The sequence below is a fragment of the Triticum urartu genome, chromosome 7A (genome assembly GCF_056163025.1).
Source record: "Triticum urartu cultivar PI428250 chromosome 7A, HENAU_Tu73, whole genome shotgun sequence".
In the NCBI taxonomy this organism is placed as follows: Eukaryota; Viridiplantae; Streptophyta; class Magnoliopsida; order Poales; family Poaceae; genus Triticum; species Triticum urartu.
In genome coordinates, this window is record NC_141879.1 from 555,940,213 (window position 1) to 555,966,377 (window position 26,165).

The following is a 26,165-nucleotide window of genomic DNA, read 5'->3' on the forward strand; positions in this document are numbered from 1 at the left end:
AGCATAAGGGCATGTACAATGGTTGATAAGATAGTCTTATCTTAAGTCTTGCATGTAATTTAGAGATGACAAAAAAACATGTCTACAATGAGTCATCTCTTAGCCTTATCTTTAATTACTAGTTATTCATAAAAACACGGTGAGACATATTGTGATAAGAGATCATCTCTTGTCTTCTCTTGAATAAGAGAAGACAAGTCTTTTCTTATGATTTCGCTCCCTCCATCTCATCAATTATCCTACGTAGCATTTCTAAGATAGAACGATTGTTCATGCCCTAACAAAACTAATACTGTTGTTCAACTTTTTTTAGGCAATATTGTTGTTCTACGTGGGTAACTACATTTGTATCCATTTCCCTAAAACACGTGGGCTCAGCAACTCTATGTTCAGTGCAGCCCATTTCACACCTTTGTTTTTAAAAACATGTAGATACTACATCAATTATGATCTCAATAATAAAAATAACATTTAAACATTCATGTGTTATAAATATTTTAAATACAAATGAAATAACTTACTTTTCGTTTTTTTCATGTATTATTTAAAAATATTTATATATTTAAAATTATAGTTATGAATTTTAAATTTTTTTGTATAATTTAAAATAATACAAATATTTGTAAAATTAAAATATACAATTATAATTTTAATTATAAAAACATTTCAATAATTATACGCACATTTTTATAGTTCAATGGTCATATAATCCAAAATATTCATAATTTAAATTTAAGCTACTGATATGGATATGGATAATCAATCATGTCTAATATTTCATTTTTGAATATAGTCCATGAGTAATAAAATTACATATCCTTATTAACTAGACATTTTAATTTTTTGGATACATTAAACATATTTATTTATAAACATTTTAAATTTCTGTATTAACTAAACATTTTTATATAATAAATAAGTTTATATTTAAATATGTTATTTACTAATTATCGTTTCTATGTACATTTTTAGCACATAAATATTTGAGCATGACTTTATTGCCTATGCTTTACAATTATCTTGTAGAAAATAGCATGTGCAAAATGGGTCGCGGTATCTGTAGCCCGTTTAAGCTCTGAACTGTGCTTGATTCAATAAGTGTAGTTATCCTTAATAGATACATGAACCTGAATGGCGTAGTGGCTATAGCGACTCGTGTGTTCATTCTTTGTTGCTGGTTCAAGATCTGTCGTCCACTTTATATCCAGAAACAAGCACGACAGTGGATACCCAGGCTTCTTCCCGCTCGGGATTCCTGGCCGTCGGATCTTCCTTTGATGCATTATGGACCGTATGATCTCGCCTTCGGATGACCTCAGCCGTCGGATCAAGCCTGGATCACTGCTACAATGAATAGTGATGAATAGTAGCCTCCATTCGATTTTTCTTACTGACTTTTCTTACTCCAAAATTACTTTACTACCTCACTGACATGTGGGGACCCTGGCTGGTGGGCCGCGTCGGTCAGCGTCTATGGCTGCGAGTGTGGCTAGTGCGGTTCGTCGGCGCCCTCCAGGTCGCGCCACCGCCTGTAAAATTGGGTGGCCACCTAGGGTATTTTAGACATTTCACGTGGTTAGGAAAATATCCAATAGCAAGGGCTGAGAGCCTAGCCGTCGCTCCCTTCCGCACTCTCGCGTCGCATCTCCTCCTCTCCCTCTCTCGAACCCTGACCCCGCGCTGGCACGGTCCCTGCCACGCCGCCGCCGCTGCCGCCTTCGCTCGCCGTCGCGTCCTCTCCTCCACCACGCCCCCTTGGTGCGCCGCCGCCGCCGCCTCCGCTCGCCGTCGCGTTCTCTCCTCCTCCACGCCACCTCCCACACCTCTCCAGCCAGCCTACTCCCTCCTTCCTTCCCTCCCCACTCCTCCCCATGTCCCTCGTTGCTGCACCACGCCCTCCCCCACCTTCAAAGGTAGCCTGGACCTGATCCGGAGGAAGAAGAAGAGGGCACAAGAAGAGGAGAACAAGAAAGCTTCCCCAACTTCCCCCTTCACCAAATATTTGTGATTTGATCATAAAGGTGAGATTCCCCATCATCTATGAGCTCTTATCCTCTGTAAGTGATGATTCTTGGAGAATAGGGCTAGGATTAGGAGCCCTAGGTGAGGGAACTAGGGGGGGGGTCATTGTTGCTGCTGTTCTTAGGTATTCAGCTTCAGAAATCAGCAATTTCGAGTTCCTAGATGGCAAAATGAGAGGAGGAGCATGTGGAATATTTTGTAGGTGTTGTTCCCATGATCGTTTTGAGTGGTCATTCACTCAATTTGGTTCAGCCGTTTAGCCGTGGCGATAAAAACAAGTTGCTGGGAATCATTGTTGCTGCTGTTCTTAGGTATTCAGATTCAGAAATCAGCGATTTCGAGTTCCTAGATGGAAAAATGAGGGGAGGAGCATGTGGAATGTTTTGTAGGTGTTGTTCCCACGATTGTGTTGAGTGGTCATTCACTCAATTTGGTTCAGCCGTTTAGCCGTGACGATAAAAACAAGTTGCTGGCTGTTTCTGCAAAGCAGTAATTTTCTCATAGCTTTTGTCCATAGTGTTTCATGATATTTGAGGGTTCATAAATTGGTGTTATACAATGGTATGGCTACCTGGTATCTTATAGTTCATAGATCAATTCCATTTACTTGATTCCCATGAGTATTTTTGTTACTATGAACTTCAAAAGATGGCTGCTCAATATTTCTGAAAATGAATATAGCAGAGCAGTTTTTGTCGTTTCTGATGTGCAGGTACTCATCCAGGGGTGTGTTGTTTTTCAGGGGTCTATTTAGGGTTTGCTTGCTCGTCCATCTTGGTCGGGGTCTGTTTCTGCTCTTGGCTGCTGGGCTGGTATGTCGTGCCATTGCTAGTGCTCGAGGTTGCTTCACTCGTCTCTTTGAAGGTGATTCTTTACTCTCGCCTAGCCTCCTCTATGTCTTTTGAGGTTGTTGGGTTCACGAAGAAAGTGTTCAGAGGGTGTAGCTCTTATAGCATATCACAGAGAAAGTGTGCAAAGGGCGTGGCTCTCGTAGGTTAGGCGATCTTGTGCAGATTTTATCATCCCTTGTTTCTTTAGTTCAGGCACGGATGAACATCAAGATGCAGAAAATGAATATAGGCTTGACTTTGGTTTTATTAGGTGTCTTAAAAATCGAGTTTGACTTTAGTTAAGGCAAGGATGAGCATCAGGATCTAATTGTGTTTGGTTTACCTATTAAGTGAAGTTGAATCGGTGCTCTGGAGATGTCATGTCTAGGTTATTGCACACGGATAAGAGTTCTCATATTCCGTTACGATGATGGAGATATCCAGCATCTTTTAAAAATAATGTTACAATATTGGTTGGTTTTGGTTATCAATCCTGAATTAGAAACTTAGAAAATATAAAACATCTTCATCTGGTTGTATTTAAATATCTGCTTTATGGCGGCAGATGCTATATGCTGGGTTGATCTCCATCGCCTGTAGCTTTTAGATGTACTTTCTGTATAGGGTGTCTTCTCTTCGGAGTGGTTGTCTGATGGTCGTCTTCTCCTGAGTCGGGTTGATATGCATTCAGGTTGCTGTGCATGTATACTATGATTAGTGGCTGGTTGTAGTAACTCGCGGATATTCATTGTTCTTTTATTCAATGTGTATCTTATCCTTTGCCTGACCATGTTACTGGTACATGGGTATAATGTAAGATGGTTTATGCACTTGAATGCCTGATGTTATGCTATGTAGGGTTATATCGGTCCTTCTTCTAATGTTATGCGTCTTGCTTCTTATTTGCCCAGCATTCCGGTATGACGTTGTCTGGTCATTGACATGGCACGTGCCCCGGTTGCGGCTCGTGGTCAAGGCGCGTTTGAAGCTGTCGCTGGGTTGGTAGGTGGTCGTGGGCGTGGCCGTGGGCGGGCTGCTGGTGGTCGTGGACGTGCCATCGGCCGTGGAGGTTCTAATACTGGGTGTGCCCTGTTTCTGATTGTGTTGCTGGCCGTGTGGATGCTACTCGTCGGGTGCCTGTCGCTGGAGCCCAGCCTATCGCCAGGCGTCGGGGTCCTGCTCGGCGGGTGCCTGCCGCTGGAGCCCAGCATGTTGCCGGGCGCCGGGGTGCTGCCTGGCCGGTGCCTGACGTTGGGGTCCAGCCTGTCGCCGGTCGTGGGGGTGCTGCTCGGCGGGTGCCTGCCACTGTAGACCAGCCTGTCGCCGGGCGTGGGTGTGCTGCTCGGTGGGTGCCTGCCGCTGTAGACCAGCCTATTGCCGGGCGTGGGGGTGCTGCTCGACCGGTGACTGGCACCGGCCGTGCTGTTGGACTTGGGGCTGCTGTCCCTGCTCGACGGGTGCCTGGCGCTGGGATTGCTAGGCATTACGTGCCGCGTCAGCCTATTGGGTTTCCTCCTCGCAGGCGTACATGTAAGTCTCTGTCCATAGTTTTTCTTCCTTGTTTTGTCTCTTAGGGTGCTCTACCAATTACTTCATTTCCGTGTTGTTTATGACGTGGTAGGTGATGGTTGGTTTCCTTATCTGAGCTTGGCCGTGGCGGCTGCAAATCGTAGAAAACGGAAAGGGTGCGTTGAGTTTCGGCGTGCTCACTATGAAGGTGCGTGTGAGTTCTTAGTTTGTTGTTAGTTGTTGTCATTTGGGTGTGTGATGCCTTACCTGTTTCTACATGTTCTGTTAGAACGTGTCGCCGACGGCACCTTGCCGAAGGATTGGCATGGTTTCTCGGTTTATGTGAGCTCGGAGGTTACCGGGGTGGATCGCAACAAACGGAAAAGGCGTAAAGTGTCGATTAGACTGCGTCGTCCTGGACATGAAGGTGCATGGAATTCCTTGATTTCTTCTTGCTTTTGGTTGTTTCCATGTAGTCTCTTATTTGGTCGTACGTGTCTGGTTAGATGTTATTGTCAAAGGGCCTTTGCCGAAGGATTGGCAAGGTTTCTCGGTTGGATTTGCTGAGTCTCTTAAAGGTACCTACTAAAAAATCATTATTTCCCTGGTCATGTCATTGTTGTTTTTCCTTTACGCATGGTTTGTGCCTGATAGTCTTGTGCTTTGGTGGTTGTTAGCTTGCTATGCAGATAGGTCATACTGTGGCCCTCCAGATTTCTTATGCCGGTATTGTGGTGCCTCCTTCTGGTTTTCTGAGTGTTCCAAGTCCGGGTCATCCTGGACACAACGTAAGATGGTTTACAATCGCTGTTGTAAAGGCGCTAAGGTCTATATTCCTCCCTTTAAGCATCCCCCGGCCTATCTCCGGGAGCTCCTTCGATTCGATGGTACTTCTCATGCTAAAAAATTCATCCGGGCTATACGTGAGTACAATTGTATGTTCGCTTTTACTTCGACGGGTGCTACCGTTGAACGCTCTTTTGGTGTCAGCCATGGGCCTAATATCTTCAAGATCAGTGGTCAAGTGTCTCATCGTATTGGTTCCCTGGTGCCCAGCGGTGATGATGCTCCTAAGTTTGCTGAGTTGTACATACATGACCCCGCTAATGAGATTAGACATAGGATGAATGCTTTAAATCCGGACGATAAACCTACTGGGGGGGTCGATGAGAGTATTGTGGTTGGCCTTAGAGATATGCTTAATGAGTCTAACCCATTGGTACAGACCTTTAGGGAGGCAAGTAAGATGATAGAGGATCGCGGTGATGAACCTATAGAGGATATCTCGATTCGTATTATAGGGCCTTCAGAGGGTGATAGTCCACAATTTAGCTTGCCTACAACTACTGGGCTTGCTACTTTGGTTGTCGGTGGTGGGTTCACGTTAGAGGCGTCTTCCCGGGATATTGTTGTCCGCAGTCGTTCTGATGGTTTGCAGCAGATATCTTCTCTGAACACTGCGTTCATGCCTCTGCAATACCCGTTGCTTTTTCCTTATGGTGAGAGGGGGTTCCAGATTGATGTTCCTCACCTGATTGTTCCTGAAGAAGGTGATGATGATGGGGCTGTAGATCCTGATCCTGCACCTGGAAGTCCGTCTGTTGAGGCGTCTTCTTCGTATCCTTCTGGGGGTGGTGACTCGGACATGAATAGTCGGAATAGGATGACCATGCAAGATTACTATCGTTTTATGTGCCATTACAAAGGTGATCAGCCCAATCCATATATATGCTATGGTCTCCTCTCCTCCCAGTCCGTTGTTGATGCACGTGCGTGCATCGATGAGAGTAGACTGTGGTATATCATAAGAAATCAGGACATGTTCAGATCAGAGCATATGCAGGGTATTACCGATGCAGTAGGTGATGGCTGTGTAGATGGCGACGTTGTTGGAAAGAGGACCATTGTGCCCTCCAGTCACATAGGTGGTCGTCGTTATTTTAATGAGAACTTCCATGATGGCATTGCCATTTGTCGGGTGCATGGTGCACCAGACGTATTTACCACTTTCACTTGTAATCCCAAGTGGCCCGAGATCACCACTACATTAGAGCCAGGGCAGGCGCCTTCTGATAGGGCAGATGTTGTTGTTAGGGTCTATCACATGAAGCTTGCCGAGTACTTGGATGAGATCAAGTCAGGCCGGGCTTTTGGCTCCATTAAAGCTGGTACTATGTGCTGTTGTGCTTTGTGTGTGGTTGGTGTTTCTGATCGGCCTTTTATTTATTTTGCTTGCTAGTCTGGCTGACTTATCTTTTTTATTTCCTTTTCAGTCCTATATACTGTTGAGTTCTAGAAGCGTGGGCTGCCACACGCGCATATACTTGTCTGGCGGATAGGGGGCAACGGTGAGATTGGTGTTGAAAATATTAATTCATTAATATCTGCTGAGATACCTGATGTTGCTTGATCCTCTAGGGTATGCTTTAGTTTCCGAATTTATGATGCACGGTCCGTGTGGTGAAATGAACGATAAATGTGTCTGCATGAAAAAAGGTGTTTGTTCTAAATATTTTCCAAAGGATTTTAGAGATGCTACTGTCATTGATGATAACGGGTTTGTTTTATATCGACGTCGCGACGACGGTCGAAGGGTTTATAAAAATGGTCAATTTCTTGACAATAGACATGTTGTTCCTTATAATATGGCGATGCTCAAGAAATTTTAGGGTCATATAAATGTAGAGTGGTGTAATAAGACACAAGTGATGAAATACCTCTTCAAGTACGTCACCAAGGGTGCTGATTACTCTAAGGTCATGTTAGAAAGGTTAAAAAAATTGACTAAATCTGGTTGTCGTACAGTGGACGAGGTTTGGGAGTATTTGATATGTCGTTATATATGTGAGTATGATGCATTATGGCGCATATTTGGGTTTGAGATACACTTTAAAATGCCGTCGGTTCAAAGGCTCACTGTTCATATGCCTGGCATGAATACTGTCTACTATCGTGCTGGTGCTGACCTCACGAAAATTGTTGGTTCTGACTTCTTGCAAAAGACTATGCTTACCGAATGGTTTGTTGTGAATGAGATGTTCGAAGAATCTCGGTCATTTACGTACTGTGATTTTCCAATTGCTTGGACATGGGATGTTAAAAGTAGGTCATGGCATCCAAGGGGTAGGGGTGAAAAGATTGGCCGCGTATATTATGTGCATCCTTTGAGTGGTGAATTATATTATTTACGCATGCTTTTGATGATTGTTAAGGGGGCTAGGTCTTTCGAAGATCTCCGAACGTATGCTGGTCGTCTTTATCACACCTTTAAAGAGGCTTGCGCTGCGCGTGGTTTATTAGGAGATGATAGTGAGTGGTACACAACGTTTGATGAAGCGGTTGTCTGGGGGTTTGGGCATCGGCTTAGGCAGCTGTTTGTGACCATGCTCATGCATTGTTCTATCAGGGATGAACTGGGTTTCTTTGAACGTTATTGTGTTAGCATGTACGATGATATCCAGTATAGGTTGCGTCACGCCCTAGGTAATCGAAATTATGTTGTTCCTCCTGAGAGACTAAGAGATATGCTTCTCGATGAGCTGGCCGACATTTTTTTGAAACACGGTTCTGATATAAGAAACTTTAATTTACCGCCCCGCTCTTGCGAAAGTGAACAATCTGATGATAATCGTCTAATCCGTGAGGAATTGTCTTATGATGCATGTGCTTTAGCAGAACAGTCCTTACTTATGTTCGATAGTTTAAATGAGGACCAGTTGTTTGCTTATAAGACGATTGTGGGGTGCGTACAGGCGGGGGAACCAGGCTTTTTTTTGTCCCTGGGTACGGCGGTACTGGGAAGACTTACCTGTGGAGTGCAATATGTGCTTTCCTTAGGGGTGAGAGGAAGATAGTGCTTACTGTTGCATCGTCCGGCATTGCATCGCTGTTGTTGCCTGGTGGGAGGACTGCTCATTTTCGCTTTAAAATACCTATTCTTTTTGAGGATAATACACAATGTGATATTAAAAGAGGTTCTAGGCTTTGTAAGTTGATGATGGTATCTTCGCTTGTTATTTGGGACGAGGCGCTTATGACACACAGGAAATGCTTTGAGGCCGTAGATAGAACGTTGCGTGATGTCCTCTCTGTGGGTAATCCAGATCTTGCAGATGTTCCGTTCAGTGGAATAGTAATGGTCTTGGGTGGTGACCTTAGACAAATCTTACCGGTCGTCGAGGGAGGTACTAGGCCTCAGATTATTGATGCAGCGATCACAAATTCCCCGCTGTGGCGCTCTGTTCGGAAATTGTCTCTTTCTATTAACATGCGCTTATTCGTCCCTGGGGCGGATATTCAGGCGCGGCAGGATGTTGCCTTGTTTAGCAGATGGGTTCTAGATCTGGGGGAGGGGAAGCTGCCTGTTACAAAGAGAGGTGATGATGTCGAGGCTTCTTGGATACAGATACCGGACGACCTCTTGGTTCGTACGACCGGTGACCCAATAGCTGCTATTGTTTCTTCTGTCTATGGTGATTTTTTACTCAACTACCTAAACTCTGGCTACTTGCAAGAGAGAGCCATTTTAGCTCCTACCAACGACCATGCTGAGGATATTAATGACTATATTATTAAATTGGTTCCTACTGATAGCAGGGACTATTTAAGTGCTGATTCTATTGACGACTCTGCAGATTCTGTTAGAGACAAAGAAGTTTATTATCCAGTTGAGTACCTGAATGCAACTAAAATTATAAACTTCCCAAACCATAGGCTGACTCTTAAGGTTGGTGTTCCAATTATGCTTCTTAGAAACCTTAGCCAGGCAAATGGTTTGTGTAACGGTACCCGGCTGATCGTAAAAGAATTGGGCGACCGGCTTATCAAGGCTGTTATTATGACTGGCTCCAATGTGGGTGATACCGTTTATATCCCCAGGATTGAGTTATTGGCGAAGAAAGGAAACGCACCCTTTGTGCTTAGGCGACGCCAGTTTCCTGTTCATTTGTGCTATGCCATGACAATCAATAAGAGCCAGGGACAGACCCTGTCTGCTGTTGGCATATATCTTAAGGGTCCTGTTTTTACGCATGGGCAGCTGTATGTGGCAGTGTCTCGTGTTACTTCAAGAGCTTCTTTGAAAATCCTTATATTAGATGCTAATGGCAACTGTGGTTCTGAGACCAAAAACATTGTTTTCCTGAGGTCTTTCGGGCCGCAGGGATGGCCTAGGTTTGTATACAACGCCCGTCTTCATTTTGGTAGTCAGTGCCATGCTTTTTTGAGTTGGATGATATCTTGTTACATGGCATTTGGCGATGGCTGAATAAGTGTGTTCCGTATGGTGGGGTTGATATTTTGAGTGTTTGCATGTATTGGCGTGGGTTATGTCATACTGGTTTATTTAGTTTAACGGTGGTCGTGTGTTTTGGTGATGACCCTTTTGTTGTAGATGGCGATGGCTGGTCTGCAGTCTCTTGTTCTCGGGGACAGGAACTTGACCATCCGTGTGTATGTTTCGCGTTTCTGGCAGCATCATGGAGACGCTGATGACGGTCCTATCAAACACAATGACATGGTCCTTTTGGATGCCCAGGTATATGATTTCTCCAGCCTCAGTGCCTGCATTGGTTGTAATTTTCTTTAGCCTTCTATGCTTGGTAATTGATGCATGTTGTTTCTTGGCAGGGCAACCACATCTATGCTGAGATTGGTGAGAAGCTTGTGCCTAAGTTTATGGGCAAACTGAAGGCAGGATGTGCATATGACATTTCACAGTTCTTGGTGTTCCTGAACAAACCTTGTTTCAAGCCTGTCTATGCGATACACATGATCAGGTTCAATAGGTTCAGTACGGCCGATCCTAATACTGATCTAGAAGCTCAGTTTCAGGTTCAATAGGTTCAGTACGGCCGATCCTAATACTGATCCAGAAGCTCAGTTTCCCTTCTGCACCTACTGACTCACTAAACTGTCACGCCTCCCTGCACCTCTTGAGACACCTGAATTCTTCACATGTGTGTTGCCTACACGATCATTGTCTTTGTTTGTTTGTTGTGTGTGCCCGTAAGATGTTTTCCTTTTCTCTGGTTGTCTAGATGTGCTCGCCATTATCACTGGTGTATCCAATGTTGTTCAGCATCATAGCTCGAGCAGGAGCGATCCTTCCACAAAGCGTTCTATTAGTATCATGGACCTAAGGTATGCCATCTTGCCCTGTCAGGTGCTTGTTGTTTGTGTTGTTGTCTCTATTAGCCTTCCATTGCTTTCAGTATATTTTGTTTATATTTTGTGCAATGGGTGCCAGATAACTGTTGTGCTCTGGGGCGAACGTGCTAGAACCTTTCAGGGAGACTACATCATCGAGTTGGGCTCGACTGAACCAGTGGTTGCACTATTTGTTGGAACTCTGGTGAAGGCCTATGAAGGTAAGAACTCTTGTTAGGTTGACTAGATGGCTACTCTTTTGCCCATGTCTGTTTATGTGATGTGCTAGTCTTTGGTTGCGGTCTGTAGGTCGAAGGGGTGTGAGCGTAAGTGCAGCGTGTCGGTGGTACATAAATGATGACACTTCTGAGATGATAGACTTCCATAAGAGGTACATGCTATCTTTTTATCTCCGTGCTAATCATGTGTTGTCCTTTGCCTGATTTGGTCATATGCTTATGTTCTTGATCTTATTGCTAAAGGCTCCAGGGCAAGTTCTCTCCTGTAGAAAAGATTGTCCTCCAGGGACAGACAACAACTATGCATTTGCCTTGACCGTATTGATCTACTGCCGCATGTATTTTTTTGATGAATGTGGGCGTGTTGGTTAGCGTGGCGGCGGCCATGGCCGAGCTCGAGCCTGGGTGCACTGGCAAGGGTACTAGGGGATTTCACCATGATCTCCTCCTCCTCATCGGTCAGGTGATGGTCCTCGCGATCCCGTCTTGGCTCCTTCGAGGCGTTCTTCTGGCTGGTCCTCACTTCCCCTCTTTTCCTTTTTCATTAGTTGTCTTGCAGGTAGTTCGAGGGTGTGACCTCTTGGCCGTGCGGTTTGCTTGCCGTCACCTTGGCCGCCGGCGTGCCATTGAAGAGTGTATTGTTCTGGTCCCTTTCCTAGCCCTGTGCTACCTTTGCTGGTTCCTTCCCTGCCCGATTCTGATGATTACCTAGGTCCATTTTTGCCTGTTTGGCAGAGATGTTATTAGGATTTGTTTTGCTGGTTAGTGACCAGTAGTGTTCTTCCTCTTGCAGCCAGTAGTGTTCTTCCTCTTGCAGCGGATAAGTTGTGGCTCTTCGAGGATAGCTCACATTGCTTAGTTGCACAGGTGACTGCCTTTTTTGGATCCTACAGTTTTGGCATTATGTGGATTTATTATGGCATTATATCCCATCTTGTTTCTATTGTTTTGGCAAAGTGTGTGTTTACTTTGGAATTACATGCTCATAGTATTTGTATAAGGATAAAATTTGTTTTGTCGTCACATTCTCATACTGTTTGTTTAAGGAACGGGTTCTCATGCATCTGTCTGTATATTTTTCAGCATCAGATGGGCTATTTTAGCATTTCCGGTTCATATTGAGAAATTGAGAACTATAACAAGCGTTGCTTATTTTTTTCACCCTGCATTTTGTAGAGAACTAGGAGATCTCATCTAACTATCTTGGCTGAGCTTGTTCAGTTGACAAGGTATCTCTCTCATCCTGTATTTTTTCCGATCATGTTTGAAAGTACAGTGTACCTAACGTCCTAACCAATGCCATCCTATTCGTGTAGGCGGTGGTAACTTCAGAATTTCATGAATGAGAATATTGTTTATATTGTCAGAAGTTCACATCATGTGCCTTCCCTTCAGTTTTCACATGAAACTAATTTTTCTCCCATGTTTAGAATTTATACGTAAGTGTTGACCGACTCTTCATGTTCATTGCCTACTTTGACATTATTTTTTTAAGAATGTCTTTTAATGGTGTTTGATCAATCTTATCAGTTAACCACACTACATGTTCTACATTCTTGCTTTGTTTGCTGGCTATATTTCTTGGCTGGGTTGGTGTGCAGGATAATATGGGTGAATTAACAATCAAAAATGAAAAACGGTGCAGGGCTAGGGGCTAGACAGTGGTGAATTAACACACTATTAGTGACAAAGTAAAAAGAAACCGGTTCCGAGCATTCGGGTTGCAGGTTCTGAGGTGTGATCGTTGAGGTGGGTTAGCAAATATAGTTAGCAGTATTGTATCCTAACCTGGAGAACATCCATTTACTAATTTTGGGTCCGGAGTTCTGTTAGTGAATTAGAAAATAGTGAGCCCCTGCTCCGAGGCCAAGGTACGCCAATGATCGTCCAAGGTACGCCAATGATCAAAAGAACACCTGAATGAAAAAAAGTTCTTCCATTTGCAGCGAACTTTCAGTAGATATCGACTCTATTTCTTTTACATGTGGATATTGTTGTTTCAAAGCAAATTTCACCATTAAGTTTTACCAGGTTTTGTTACCTATAATCTTTTTTATTAGGTTATTTTTTTGGTTTTATTAGGTTTTGTCACCTATAATCTGTTTTTTATTAGTTTTTCTTGCTTATTCTCTCTAATCAGAAAAGGAGCCTGAAAATCTGCATTTACATTTGCAGATACGGCAGGAAAGTACAGCTTATCCAGAGACACCAATTGGGAGAGGTACAACATATGCATTTCAAAGAGAACTGGACTCTGCTATTTCTGATTTCACCAAGGTTGAAATTTTAAATTCAGAACTTCAGTGATGCTTACTGTTCTCTTTCCTTGACAATGTTTGCACAATATATTGTTGGAAATATGCCCTAGAGGCAATAATAAATTGATTATTATTATATTTCCTTGTTCATGATAATCGTTTATTATCCATGCTATAATTGTATTGATAGGAAACTCAGATACATGTGTGGATACATAGACAACACCATGTCCCTAGTAAGCCTCTAGTTGACTAGCTCGTTGATCAATAGATGGTTACGGTTTCCTGACCATGGACATTGGATGTCGTTGATAACGGGATCACATCATTGGGAGAATGATGTGATGGACAAGACCCAATCCTAAGCCTAGCACAAAGATCGTGTAGTTCGTATGCTAAAGCTTTTCTAATGTCAAGTATCATTTCCTTAGACCATGAGATTGTGCAACTCCCGGATACCGTAGGAATACTTTGGGTGTGCCAAACGTCACAACGTAACTGGGTGGCTATAAAGGTACACTACAGGTATCTCCGAAAGTGTCTGTTGGGTTGGCACGAATCGAGACTGGGATTTGTCACTCCGTGTAAATGGAGAGGTATCTCTGGGCCCACTCGGTAGGACATCATCATAATGTGCACAATGTGATCAAGGAGTTGATCACGGGATGATGTGTTACGGAATGAGTAAAAGAGACTTGCCGGTAACGAGATTGAACAAGGTATCGGGATACCGACGATCAAATCTCGGGCAAGTACAATACCGCTAGACAAAGGGAATTGTATACGGGATTGATCGAATCCTCGACATCGTGGTTCATCCGATGAGATCATCGTGGAACATGTGGGAACCAACATGGGTATCCAGATCCCGCTGTTGGTTATTGACCGGAGAACGTCTCGGTCATGTCTGCATGGTTCCCGAACCCGTAGGGTCTACACACTTAAGGTTCGATGACGCTAGGGTTATAAAGGAAGTTTGTATGTGGTTACCGAATGTTGTTCGGAGTCCCGGATGAGATCCCGGACGTCACGAGGAGTTCCGGAATGGTCCGGAGGTAAAGATTTATATATGGGAAGTCCTGTTTTGGTCACCGGAAAGGTTTCGGGTTTTATCGGTAACGTACCGGGACCACCGGGAGGGTCCCGGGGGTCCACCAAGTGGGGCCACCAGCCCCAAAAGGTTGCGTGGGCCAAGTGTGGGAGGGGACCAGCCCCAGGTGGGCTGGTGCGCCCCCCCACCAAGGCCCAAGGCGCAGGGAGAGTGGGAAGGGCAAACCCTAGGTCTAGATGGGCCTTAAGGCCCACCCTAGGTGCACCCCCCTTCTCTCCCCCCTTGGTCGCACCCTAGATGGGTATTGGGGGCTGCCGCCCCCCTAGGGAGGGAACCCTAGATGGGGGCGCAGCCCCTCCCCTTCCCCTATATATACTTGAGGTTAGGAGGGCTGCAACACATGAATTCTTCCTCTGTTGGTGCAGCCCTACCCCTCTTCCTCCTCGTCTCTTGCGATGCTTGGCGAAGCCCTGCTGGAGTACCACGCTCCTCCACCACCACCACGCCGTTGTGCTGCTGCTGGATGGAGTCTTCCTCAACCTCTCCCTCTCTCCTTGCTGGATCAAGGCATGGGAGACGTCACCGGGCTGTACGTGTGTTGAACGCGGAGGTGCCGTCCGTTCGGCACTAGGATCTCCGGTGATTTGGATCACGACGAGTACGACTCCTTCAACCCCGTTCTCTTGAACGCTTCCGCATAGCGATCTACAAGGGTATGTAGATGCACTCTCCTTCCCCTCGTTGCTGGTTTCTCCATAGATAGATCTTGGTGACACGTAGGAAAATTTTGAATTTCTGCTACGTTTCCCAACAGTGGCATCATGAGCTAGGTCTATTGCGTAGATTCTATGCACGAGTAGAACACAAAGTAGTTGTGGGCGTTGATTTTGTTCAATATGCTTACCGTTACTAGTCCAATCTTGATTCGGCGGCATTGTGGGATGAAGCGGCCCGGACCGACCTTACACGTACTCCTACGTGAGACTGGTTCCACCGACTGACATGCACTAGTTGCATAAGGTGGCTAGCGGGTGTCTGTCTCTCCCACTTTAGTCGGATCGGATTCGATGAAAAGGGTCCTTATGAAGGGTAAATAGCAATTGGCATATCACGTTGTGGTTTTTGCGTAGGTAAGAAACGTTCTTGCTAGAAACCCATAGCAGCCACGTAAAACATGCAAACAACAATTAAAGGACGTCTAACTTGTTTTTGCAGGGTATGCTATGTGATGTGATATGGCCAAAGGATGTGATGAATGATATATGTGATGTATGAGATGATCATGTTCTTGTAATAGGAATCACGACTTGCATGTCGATGAGTATGACAACCGGCAGGAGCCATAGGAGTTGTCTTAATTTATTTATGACCTACGTGTCAACATAAACGTCATGTAATTACTTTACTTTATTGCTAAAGCGTTAGCCATAGTAGGAGAAGTAATAGATGACGAGACAACTTCAAGAAGACACGATGATGGAGATCATGATGATGGAGATCATGGTGTCATGCCGGTGACAAGATGATCATGGAGCCCCAAGATGGAGATCAAAGGAGCTATATGATATTGACCATATTATGTCACTATTATTTGATTGCATGTGATGTTTATCATGTTTTTGCATCTTGTTTACTTAGAACGACGGTAGTAAATAAGATGATCCCTCATAATAATTTCAAGAAGGTGTTCCCCCTAACTGTGCACCGTTGCGACAGTTCGTTGTTTCGAAGCACCACGTGATGATCGGGTGTGATAGATTCTAACGTTCACATACAACGGGTGTAAGACAGATTTACACACGCGAAACACTTAGGTTGACTTGACGAGCCTAGCATGTACAGACATGGCCTTGGAACACAAGAGACTGAAAGGTCGAGCATGAGTCGTATGGTAGATACGATCAACATGAAGATGTTCACCGATGATGACTAGTCCGTCTCACGTGATGATCGGACACGGCCTAGTTGACTCGGATCATGTAATCACTTAGATGACTAGAGGGATGTCTATCTGAATGGGAGTTCATAAGATGAACTTAATTATCCTGAACATAGTCAAAAGGTCTTCGCAAATTATGTCGAAGCTCGCGCTTTAGTTCTACTGTTTAGATATGTTCCTAGAGAAAATTTAGTTGAAAGTTGATAGTAGCAATTATGCGGACTAGGTCCGTAAACTGAGGATTGTCCTCATTGCTTCATAGAAGGCTTATGTCCTTAATGCACCGCTTAGTGTGCTGAACCTCGAACGTCGTCTGTGGATGTTGCAAACATCTGACATACACATTTTGATAACTACGTGATAGTTCAGTTAAACGGTTTAGAGTTGAGGCACCGAAGACGTTTTTGAAACGTCACGAAACATATGAGATGTTTCGAGGGCTGAAATTGGGATTTCAGGCTCGTGCCCGCATCAAGAGGTATAAGACCTCCGACGATTTTCTTAGCCTGCAAACTAAGGGAGAAAAGCTCAATTGTTGAGCTTGTGCTTAGATTGTCTGAGTACAACAATCATTTGAATCAAGTGGGAGTTGATCTTCCAGATGAGATAGTGATGTTTCTCCGAAGTCATTACACCAAGCTGCTAGAGCTTCGTGATGAACTATAATATATCAGGGACATATATGATGATCCTTGAGATATTCGCGATGTTTGACACCACAAAAGTAGAAATCAAGAAGGAGCATCAATTGTTGATGGTTGGTGAAACCACTAGTTTCAAGAAGGGCAAAGGCAAAAAGGGATGCTTCATGAAACGACAAATCAGCTGCTGCTCTAGTGAAGAAACCCAAGGTTGAACCCAAACCCGAGACTAACTGCTTCTGTAATAAAGGGAACAGCCACTGGAGCAGAATTACCCTAGATACTTGGTAGATAAGAAGGCTGGCAAGGTCAATAGAAGTATATTGGATATACATTATGTTAACGTGTACTTTACTAGTACTGCTAGTAGCACCAGGGTATTAGATACCTGTTCGGTTGCTAAGTGTTAGTAACTCGAAATAAAAGCTACGGAATAAACGGAGACTAGCTAAAGGCGAGATGACGATATGTGTTGGAAGTATTTCCAAGGTTGATCAAATATCGTACGCTCCCTCTACCATTGAGATTGGTGTTTGCGTTGAGCATAGACATGATTGGATTATGTCTATCGCAATACGGTTATTCATTTAAGGAGAATAATGGTTACTCTGTTTATTTGAATAATACCTTCAATGGTCTTACACCTAAAATGAATGGTTTATTGAATCTCGATCGTAGTGATACACATGTTCATGCCAAAAGATATAAGATAGTAATGATAGTACCACCTACTTGTGGCACTGCCACGTAAGTCATATCAGTATAAAACACATGAAGAAGCTCCATGTTGATGGATCTTTGGGCTCACTCGTTTTTGAAAAGTTTGAGACATGCGAACCATGTCTATTGGTGTATATGCATGAAGAAACTCCATGCAAATGGACCATTTGGACTCACTTGGTTTTGAATCACTTGAGACATGCAAATCATACCACATGGGCAAGATGACTGAAAGCCTCGTTTTCAGTAAAATAGAACTAGAAAGCAACTTGTTGGAAGTAATACATTTTGATGTGTGCAGTCCAATGAGTGCTGAGGCGTGTAGTGGATATCGTTATGTTCTTACTTCACAGATGATTTGAGTAGATGTTGAGTATATTTACTTGATGAATCACGAGTCTGAATTATTGAAAGGTTCAAGTAATTTTAGGGTGAAGTTGAAAGATCGTCGTGACAAGAGGATAAAAGATCTATGATATGATCATAGAGATGAATATCTGAATTACAAGTTTGGCATAGAATTAAGACATTGTGGAAATTGTTTCACAACTAATACAGCCTGGAACACCATAGTGTGATGATGTGTCCGAACATCATAACTGCACCCTATTGGATATGATGCATACCATGATGTCTCTTATCGAATTACCATGATAGTTTATGGGTTAGGCATTAGAGACAACCACATTCACTTTAAATAGGGCACCACGTAATTCCGATGAGATGACACCGTATGAACTATGGTTTAGAGAAACCTAAGCTGTCATTTCTTAAAAGTTTGAGGGCTGCGACGCTTATGTGAAAAGTTTCAGGCTGATAAGCTCAAACCCAAAGCGGATAAATGCATCTTCATAGGACACCCAAAAACAGTTGGGTATACCTCCTGTCTCAGATCCGAAAGCAATAAGGGATTGTTTCTAGAATCGGGTCCTTTCTCGAGGAAAAGTTTCTCTCGAAAGAATTGAGTGGGAGGATGGTGGAGACTTGATGAGGTTGTTGAACCGTCTCTTCAACTAGTGTGTGGCAGGGCACAGGAAGTTGTTCCTGTGGCACCTACATCAATTGAAGTGGAAGCTTATGATAGTGATCATGAAACTTCAGATCAAGTCACTACCAAACCTCGTGGGATGACAAGGATGCGTACTACTTCAGAGTGGTACGTGATCCTGTCTTGGAAGTCATGTTGCTAGACAACAATGAACCTACGAGCCATGGAGAAGCGATGGTGGGCCCAGATTCCGATAAATGGCTCGAGGCCATAAAATCCGAGAGAGGATCCATGTATGAAAACAAAGTGTAGACTTTGGCAGAACGGCTCGATAGTCGCAAGGCTATTGAGTACAGATGGATTTTAAAAGGAAGACGGACAATGATGGTAAGTATCACCATTAAGAAAGCTCGACTTGTCGTTAAGATTTTTTTTCCGACAAGTTCAAGGAGTTGACTATGATGAGACTTTCTCACTCGTAGCGATGCTAAGAGTCTGTTGGAATTATATTAGCGATTACTGCATTATTTATGAAATCTTGCAGATAGGATGTCAAAACATTGTTTCCTCGACGATTTTCTTGAGGAAAGGTTGTATGTGATACAACCGAAAGGTTTTGTCAATCCTGAAAGATGCTAATAAGTATGCAAAGCTCCAGCAATCCTTCTAAGGACTGGAGTAAGCATCTCGGAGTTGGAATGTATGCTTTGATGAGATGATCAAAGATTTTGGGTGTATACAAAGTTTATGAGAAACTTGTATTTCCAAAGAAGTGAGTGGGAGCACTATAGAATTTCTGATGAGTATATGTTGTTGACATATTGTGGATCAGAAATGACTTAGAATTTCTGGAAAGCATATAGGGTCATTTGAAAGGTGTTTTTCAATGGAAAACCTGGATTAAGCTACTTGAACATTAAGCATCAAGATCTATAAGGATAGATCAAAACGCTTAATGGTACTTTCAAATGAGCACATACCTTGACATGATCTTGAAGGTGTTCAAGATGGATCAGCCAAAGAAGGAGTTCTTGCCTGAGTTGTAAGGTATGAAGTTAAGACTTAAAGCTCAACCACGGCAGAAGAAAGAGGAAGGACGAAGGTCGTCCCCTATACTTTTGTCATAGGCTCTATACGGTATGCCATGCTAAGTACCGCACCTGATGTGTGCCTTGCCACATGTCTGGCAAGAGGGTAAAAGGTGATCCAGGAGTGGATCACTAGATAGCGGTCAAAAATTGTCCTTGGAGTAATAAGGACATGTTTCTCGATTATGGAGGTGATAAAGAGTTCCGCGTAAAGGGTTACATCGATGCAAGCTTTAACACCTATTCGAATGACTCTGAGTAGCAAACCGGATACGTATAGTGGAGCAACCATTTGGAATAGCTCCAAGTGGAGCGTGGAAGCAGCATTTATAATATGACCTAGAGATTTGCGAAGTACATACGGATCTGAATGTTGCAGATCCGTTGACTAAAACCTCTCTCACAAGCAAAACATGATCAAACCCAGAACTCATTGAGTCTTAATCACATGATGATGTGAACTAGTTTAGTGACACTAGTAAACTCTTTGGATGTTGGTCACATGGCGATGTGACCTGTGAGTGTTAATCACATGGCGATGTGAACTAGATTATTGACTCTAGTGCAAGTGGGAGACTGTTGGAAATATGTCCTAGAGGCAATAATAAATTGATTATTATTATATTTCCTTGTTCATGATAATCGTTTATTATCCATGCTAGAATTGTATTGATAGGAAACTCAGATACATGTGTGGATACATAGACAACACCATGTCCCTAGTAAGCCTCTAGTTGACTAGCTCGTTGATCAATAGATGGTTACGGTTTCCTGACCATGGACATTGGATGTCGTTGATAACGGGATCACATCATTGGGAGAATGATGTGATGGACAAGACCCAATCCTAAGCCTAGCACAAAGATCGTGTAGTTCGTATGCTAAAGCTTTTCTAATGTCAAGTATCATTTCCTTAGATCATGAGATTGTGCAACTCCCAGATACCGTAGGAATACTTTGGGTGTGCCAAACGTCACAACGTAACTAGGTGGCTATAAAGGTACACTACAGGTATCTCCGAAAGTGTCTGTTGGGTTGGCACAAATCGAGACTGGGATTTGTCACTCCGTGTAAACGGAGAGGTATCTCTGGGCCCACTCGGTAGGACATCATCATAATGTGCACAATGTGATCAAGGAGTTGATCACGGGATGATGTGTTACGGAACGAGTAAAAGAGACTTGCCGATAACGAGATTGAACAAGGTATCGGGATACCGACGATCAAATCTTGGGCAAGTACAATACCGCTAGACAAAGGGAATTGTATACGGGATTGATCAAATCCTCGACATCGTGGTTCATCCGATGAGATCATCGTGGAACATGTGGGAACCAACATGGGTATCCAGATCCCACTGTTGGTTATTGACCGGAGAATGTCTCGGTCATGTCTGCATGGTTCCCGAACCCGTAGGGTCTACACACTTAAGGTTCGATGACGCTAGGGTTATAAAGGAAGTTTGTATGTGGTTACTGAATGTTGTTCGGGGTCCCGGATGAGATCCCGGACGTCACGAGGAGTTCCAGAATGGTCCGGAGGTAAAGATTTATATATGGGAAGTCCTGTTTTGGTCACCGGAAAGGTTTCGGGTTTTATCGGTAACGTACCGGGACCACCGGGAGGGTCCCGGGGGTCCACCAAGTGGGGCCACCAGCCCCAGAAGGTTGCGTGGGCCAAGTGTGGGAGGGGACCAGCCCCAGGTGGGCTGGTGCGCCCCCCACCAAGGCCCAAGGCGCAGGGAGAGTGGGAAGGGGCAAACCCTAGGTCCAGATGGGCCTTAAGGCCCACCCTAGGTGCGCCCCCCTCTCTCCCCCCTTGGCCGCACCCTAGATGGGTATTGGGGGCTGCCGCCCCCCTAGGGAGGGAACCCTAGATGGGGGCGCAGCCCCTCCCCTTCCCCTATATATACTTGAGGTTAGGAGGGCTGCAACACATGAATTCTTCCCTCTCCCGTGGTGCTTGGCGAAGCCCTGCAGGATTACCACGCTCCTCCATCACCACCACGCCGTTGTGCTGCTGCTGGATGGAGTCTTCCTCAACCTCTCCCTCTCTCCTTGCTGGATCAAGGCATGGGAGACGTCACCGGGCTGTACGTGTGTTGAACGCGGAGGTGCCGTCCGTTCGGCACTAGGATCTCCGGTGATTTGGATCACGACGAGTACGACTCCTTCAACCCCGTTCTCTTGAACGCTTCCGCATAGCGATCTACAAGGGTAATAGATGCACTCTCCTTCCCCTCGTTGCTAGTTTCTCCATAGATAGATCTTGGTGACACGTAGGAAAATTTTGAATTTCTGCTACGTTTCCCAACATATATATATATTTTAGAGACAGTAAATATTTGTGCCTTGTGAGAATAGGTCTGCTGTCAAGTGACATCATGCAACATAGATTTAGAACGAAGATTAAGATATGTTTCTGTACAGCGACTACTGGATCGATAGTACAAAATAAATAGCTTGAATGGATTTAGCATTAAGAACAAAATAAGATACATAAATTCTAAAGCTACCCTTCTTGTGGATCGACTGATAAATCCATGTAATATTTTGAGAAAGAGTTAAATCCGTATATGTTGTTTGAGTGCCTTTTAATTAAGATGCTGGACTATGTTGGTACACATATATTTGGATGCTTGTGATTGGCTGGAAAGAAAAGAAACTTAGATTTGTTGTTGGACTAAACTGAGACTGGGTAGTCATAGCCTTTTGGCTGATGCATCCTTCAGTATACCAAAACACTTGCTATTTTTCATGTTCTTGTACGCGATGGGTTTAGGACACAAACAATTATTTGTTTTACCTACGAAAAACTTTTGCTTCAAGATTACAATGTGTTGAATGCCTTTCGTGCTTAGTTAAAGTATAAGTACTGCTTATATGTGATTTCAGTTCAGCTTGACCAATTTTCTTTGCTCTGCTTTTTCCCTCCCTCTCCACTGAATATGACCATGTTCAAAATAAAATGCGCATTAACACTTATGAGAGTAACCATATTTTATTTTTGTTGGGACTCTTCTCTCTAGATTTGCGTTGATCCCACTCTCTTGCATTTTTGCTTTCACAATTACTAGGACTCCAGTAATAACCACATTATGAAATGGGCGATAATCAGCGACGCTATTTACATCAGTGATGACGAAGGTATGGGTGTATATATAGAGTACCAGCGTCGTTGTCTCTAATTCCTATTAACGATGTTGTATCCGACGCTGGTTGTCTCAAATATTCAGGTATGCACCGCCATAAACGCCAACGTGCCAAAAAGACAAGGGGTCGAGCTCCATGTAGCGAACCATGTCTTTGTGAGAGGACCTTAACAAGAGGTAGCATGCTGGCCTTATGCCATTGTTCAATACTTTGCATGTTAAATGAACTCTTACACACCATTGTTCAATAGATTGTTCTTCAAAAGTTAGACTGAACTCTTACGCATAGGACCAATATGGTGCGAACTATGGGGCAAACCATCGCTCACTATCCACAAGCGGTCAGTTAAAAGAACATAACCGTATTATCCGTGATTTTTTTGGCTATGGCTTGATTGGTTAAACTAAATACTCGCAGCAGGTTCATGTGACGTGCCATGTGAGAAGTCAAACGTGAAGACAATCAAGTGAAGTTATCAGATAGTATGCTTTAGTTGAACTGTATAGATGCGCTCTGGCTTGATTTTGTTGTCTAACTCTACTCTGTGTATCTAACTTAATGTGAATTGATCGTCCTGCCTTAGTTTTGGAACAAAGAAATGTTTCCCTTTTATTATGAGCCTCCAGATCATTTGTTGTACTGATTAAATATTTCCTACTCACCTTGCTTTTGGTATACCCAACATTGTTCTTGATTTACTTTTGGAACACAATATATGTTTCCCCTTATTCATGAGCTTCCAGATCAACTGTTCTACTGAATAAATATATCAGGTTTGCCTTTCTTTTGGTATATCTAATTGCTTTGGCCTTTGGCATATATAACTTTGACAAAATTGTATGTACTGGACTTGGTTATCCTGCCTTTTTTATGGTACATCCTTGATGTAGTGAGATAATCCATCGTGACCAATCTGTCTAATTCCCTTTGGGAGTACTAAACACTTTGATTAAATGCTGGGACAATGCAATGAGCCAGGCACCCTGCGCGGATATTATAACTGCTCTGTCATGTATGACATTTGTTGCCTATTTTGGTATGGTCAAATTTTATGGAAAACACCGCCGTACAAAGTAATGGAAGGTTTAGATCACATGTAGTGAACCATGTCTATGTGACAGGACCTTGGCAAGTGATAACACCCTAATCTCCATTGCTTGCATTTAGAAATCCTTTTCAAACGTTTGACTAAACATATATAAGCAAAGATTATTTTTTGATAAACATATAGGGCCACAGTTGGGTAGTTTCAACTTCTTAAGACATGAATGTGTCTATGCAGGTGAATTGAACATCTCCCCATTCGAAATCAAGCGACTACTCAATTCTGCCTAATAATCTCACATGTCGATGTTGAACTACATAATGTCTTCCTTGTATCACATGTGATTTTTTCTTCTTTTATTTTGTGATCATGTTTGAATGCGTATGTTAAAGCTGAATTCCTACTAACTTGAGCATTAACTACTTGACCACAACGTTAGGACCGGCACCCTCGCGCCAAGGCGCGCTCCCGATCTAGTTATACTAGACCATCGATGGCGCGCGTTGCTGCGCCCGTCTTTCAGCAATAGTAAATATTAGGGGTTGATGCAATAATGTGGAAGTATTTTATCCAAATGTCAAAAGTTAGTACTCTAGTATCCAATTATGTGTATATACTTTTGCATAATTTCATTTTAACAAAACATATTGGAGGCAATCATTTTAATGTTAGGGACTTAGTCGAATGCCAAGCGCCTTGCCACATTCAAAAGGCATGTGACATGAAAGCGAAAAAAAACTATATCGTTGATCAATGAGTTTAAAAGTACGTGCTTTAAATGTTGCAGGGACAATCTTCAGTACGATTGTCTATTCTTATATAATATTTTTTTGGAGGTGATATTCTCATATAACTTTGCATGCTAAGGCAGAAATGTTGCGGGTGATACATTTTAGTTTGATATGGTGTATCAGAATGTGATGGCAAATATTGATATTTATATAAGAAACCAGAGCCATGTACATGGGTAAGTATTGACTGAAGGGATATCATGAATGTATATTTGACACACCAATGTTTTCTCTAAATCTTGCTAGTCTACGAAAATATGTGTCTCAATACAATACATTTGAGCCTAAATATCCTTTGGGAGCGTTTGACTAAAATAATGTAGGAAATATTTCATAGGCACAAAACCAATTTAATACGCAGCACATCAGCAGGATATAATTCTTGCAACAAACGTTTTACTATTCTTTTGCATAATCCCCTGCTTACGTGTCTTGCTAACAATATTTCTGTTGGCATGTGCCTGTAACAGATCTGATCTCCGCGCATGGAAAAAGGCATGAACACCCCGAGCAAAATGCTGCAAAATATGAATGTAAAAACATCAATTAATCATGCAAAATAAGCTGATATTCCAAATAAGATCATGGTGCCCTCTCAAAGTTAAAATTAAAATGACTAAATGAAAATGGACAAATGAGACCTGAAACTTCTAAGTTATCACCCTCTAACAAGTTCAGGAGTACAACATAATTCGGTAATAATCAGAGCAATTTCGACATTGTTCTTTACTCCAATTTCAACACTGCCAATGGCTCAATGCATTACATATACAAGACTTCAATGGGCTGAATCAGAAAGGCTAGTGAATATCGGTACTTTCACTACACAGCAATCAAAGTATTCGGGATTCAGTATCTATTCTTATAGAAAAACTACATTTCTGAGAGGAAAAACCCTGCTGAAGACTGGCTTTCAGAGTAGTCCATACCAAGAACACCAGCCATCTCGCCTTCAATCTAGCAGAATTGGCTTGGTTGCGGAGGAAAAAACAATATGCCAGTGAGGGCGGAAAATCCCATTCATCGCCTTTTCTGACGTATTGTCGCTATAACGCACATGCAAACCACTATAGGGCCGGCCCATGTAGCTGTTGTTTTCCTTTTTGTGTGAATTAAAATATTCTCTATTGTGTTAAACTCAAATGTAGCATGCCTCAAAATAAAATCTCTGGTACAATAAACCTTCAGGAGGTAATTTTTTAAGCATCCAAAAATACCCGGAGAAAAATAATGTGGGCATGCAATAACATGGATCATGGAACAAGATTACAAATCTTCGTAAATTCTAGTACAATACTAACACATGATTTAAAGACTTAGTATTGCTCCACGTACCTAACAAAGTTAATTATATTTTCTTGTTTAGCTTCCTGCTAGTAAAATTATAATCGTATATTGGCAGACTGCTCAAGTGCTCAACTATATGGTAACAAATTGATTGACCATTGAGAAATCCAGACATATAGAAACTTCAGTACTCAGTGGTTGGAGAAGTCAAAGGTTTCTTATGTACAAATAAAAATGGAGAAGCCAAAGATTTCTTATGTTAACAAATAAAAATGTATGATCAGCTGTGAACTGATACAAAATTATATCCAGAACAAGTAGGCATTGCTATTTCTTTGCAATATATATCAAATCACACTTCATAATATATGTAGGTGCCAACATATATTTAAAACTCATCTTATAGCAACTATGATATAGTAATTGTGATCATCAAATGGTAAAATAGGCAGGAACCT

At 42.9% G+C, this 26,165-nt stretch overlaps 2 protein-coding genes and 1 pseudogene across 9 annotated transcripts; all 3 read left to right on the forward strand.

Moving 5' to 3' along the window:
* The first annotated feature begins 3,794 nt into the window (after positions 1 to 3,794).
* On the forward strand, positions 3,795 to 6,657 carry LOC147960420 (uncharacterized). Its single transcript, XM_087533342.1, has 6 exons — positions 3,795 to 4,159; positions 4,427 to 4,569; positions 4,651 to 4,788; positions 4,838 to 4,939; positions 5,039 to 6,529; positions 6,635 to 6,657. The coding sequence occupies exons 1-6, from the start codon at positions 3,795 to 3,797 to the stop codon at positions 6,655 to 6,657; spliced, it is 2,262 nt and encodes a 753-aa protein (XP_087389468.1).
* Positions 6,658 to 7,069: 412 nt separating this feature from the next.
* Positions 7,070 to 9,627, forward strand: LOC147960421 (ATP-dependent DNA helicase PIF1-like; annotated as a pseudogene).
* A 1,570-nt stretch (positions 9,628 to 11,197) lies between these two features.
* On the forward strand, positions 11,198 to 23,183 carry LOC125506441 (uncharacterized). Of its 8 annotated transcripts, none has more exons than XR_015611713.1 (8): positions 11,198 to 11,382; positions 11,541 to 11,614; positions 11,924 to 11,976; positions 12,923 to 12,968; positions 22,509 to 22,578; positions 22,668 to 22,760; positions 22,835 to 22,924; positions 23,002 to 23,183. XR_015611713.1 is itself a non-coding variant. In XM_087537025.1 (8 exons), exons 1-8 carry the CDS (start codon positions 11,214 to 11,216, stop codon positions 23,012 to 23,014), a joined length of 570 nt encoding a protein of 189 aa, XP_087393151.1. In that variant the 5' UTR covers positions 11,198 to 11,213; the 3' UTR covers positions 23,015 to 23,183. The 8 variants fall into 8 exon arrangements, 3 of the variants coding, with proteins under 3 accessions (XP_087393151.1, XP_087393152.1, XP_087393150.1); XM_087537025.1 differs by having other exon boundaries at positions 22,873 to 22,924; XM_087537026.1 differs by having other exon boundaries at positions 22,835 to 23,183.
* Positions 23,184 to 26,165: the final 2,982 nt, after the last annotated feature.

Coding starts and splice junctions, on each gene's coding strand:
- LOC147960420 (XM_087533342.1), top strand. CDS start 3,795: ATGGCACGTGCCCCGGTTGCGGCTCGTGGTCAAGGCGCGTTTGAAGCT. Junction 4,789..4,837: donor GCGTCGTCCTGGACATGAAG/GTGCATGGAATT, acceptor GTTTCCATGTAG/TCTCTTATTTGGTCGTACGT. Junction 4,940..5,038: donor ATTTGCTGAGTCTCTTAAAG/GTACCTACTAAA, acceptor GGTGGTTGTTAG/CTTGCTATGCAGATAGGTCA.
- LOC125506441 (XM_087537024.1), top strand. CDS start 11,214: ATGGTCCTCGCGATCCCGTCTTGGCTCCTTCGAGGCGTTCTTCTGGCT. Junction 12,969..22,508: donor AGAGACACCAATTGGGAGAG/GTACAACATATG, acceptor CACAATTACTAG/GACTCCAGTAATAACCACAT. Junction 22,761..22,872: donor TGAGAGGACCTTAACAAGAG/GTAGCATGCTGG, acceptor TCTTACGCATAG/GACCAATATGGTGCGAACTA.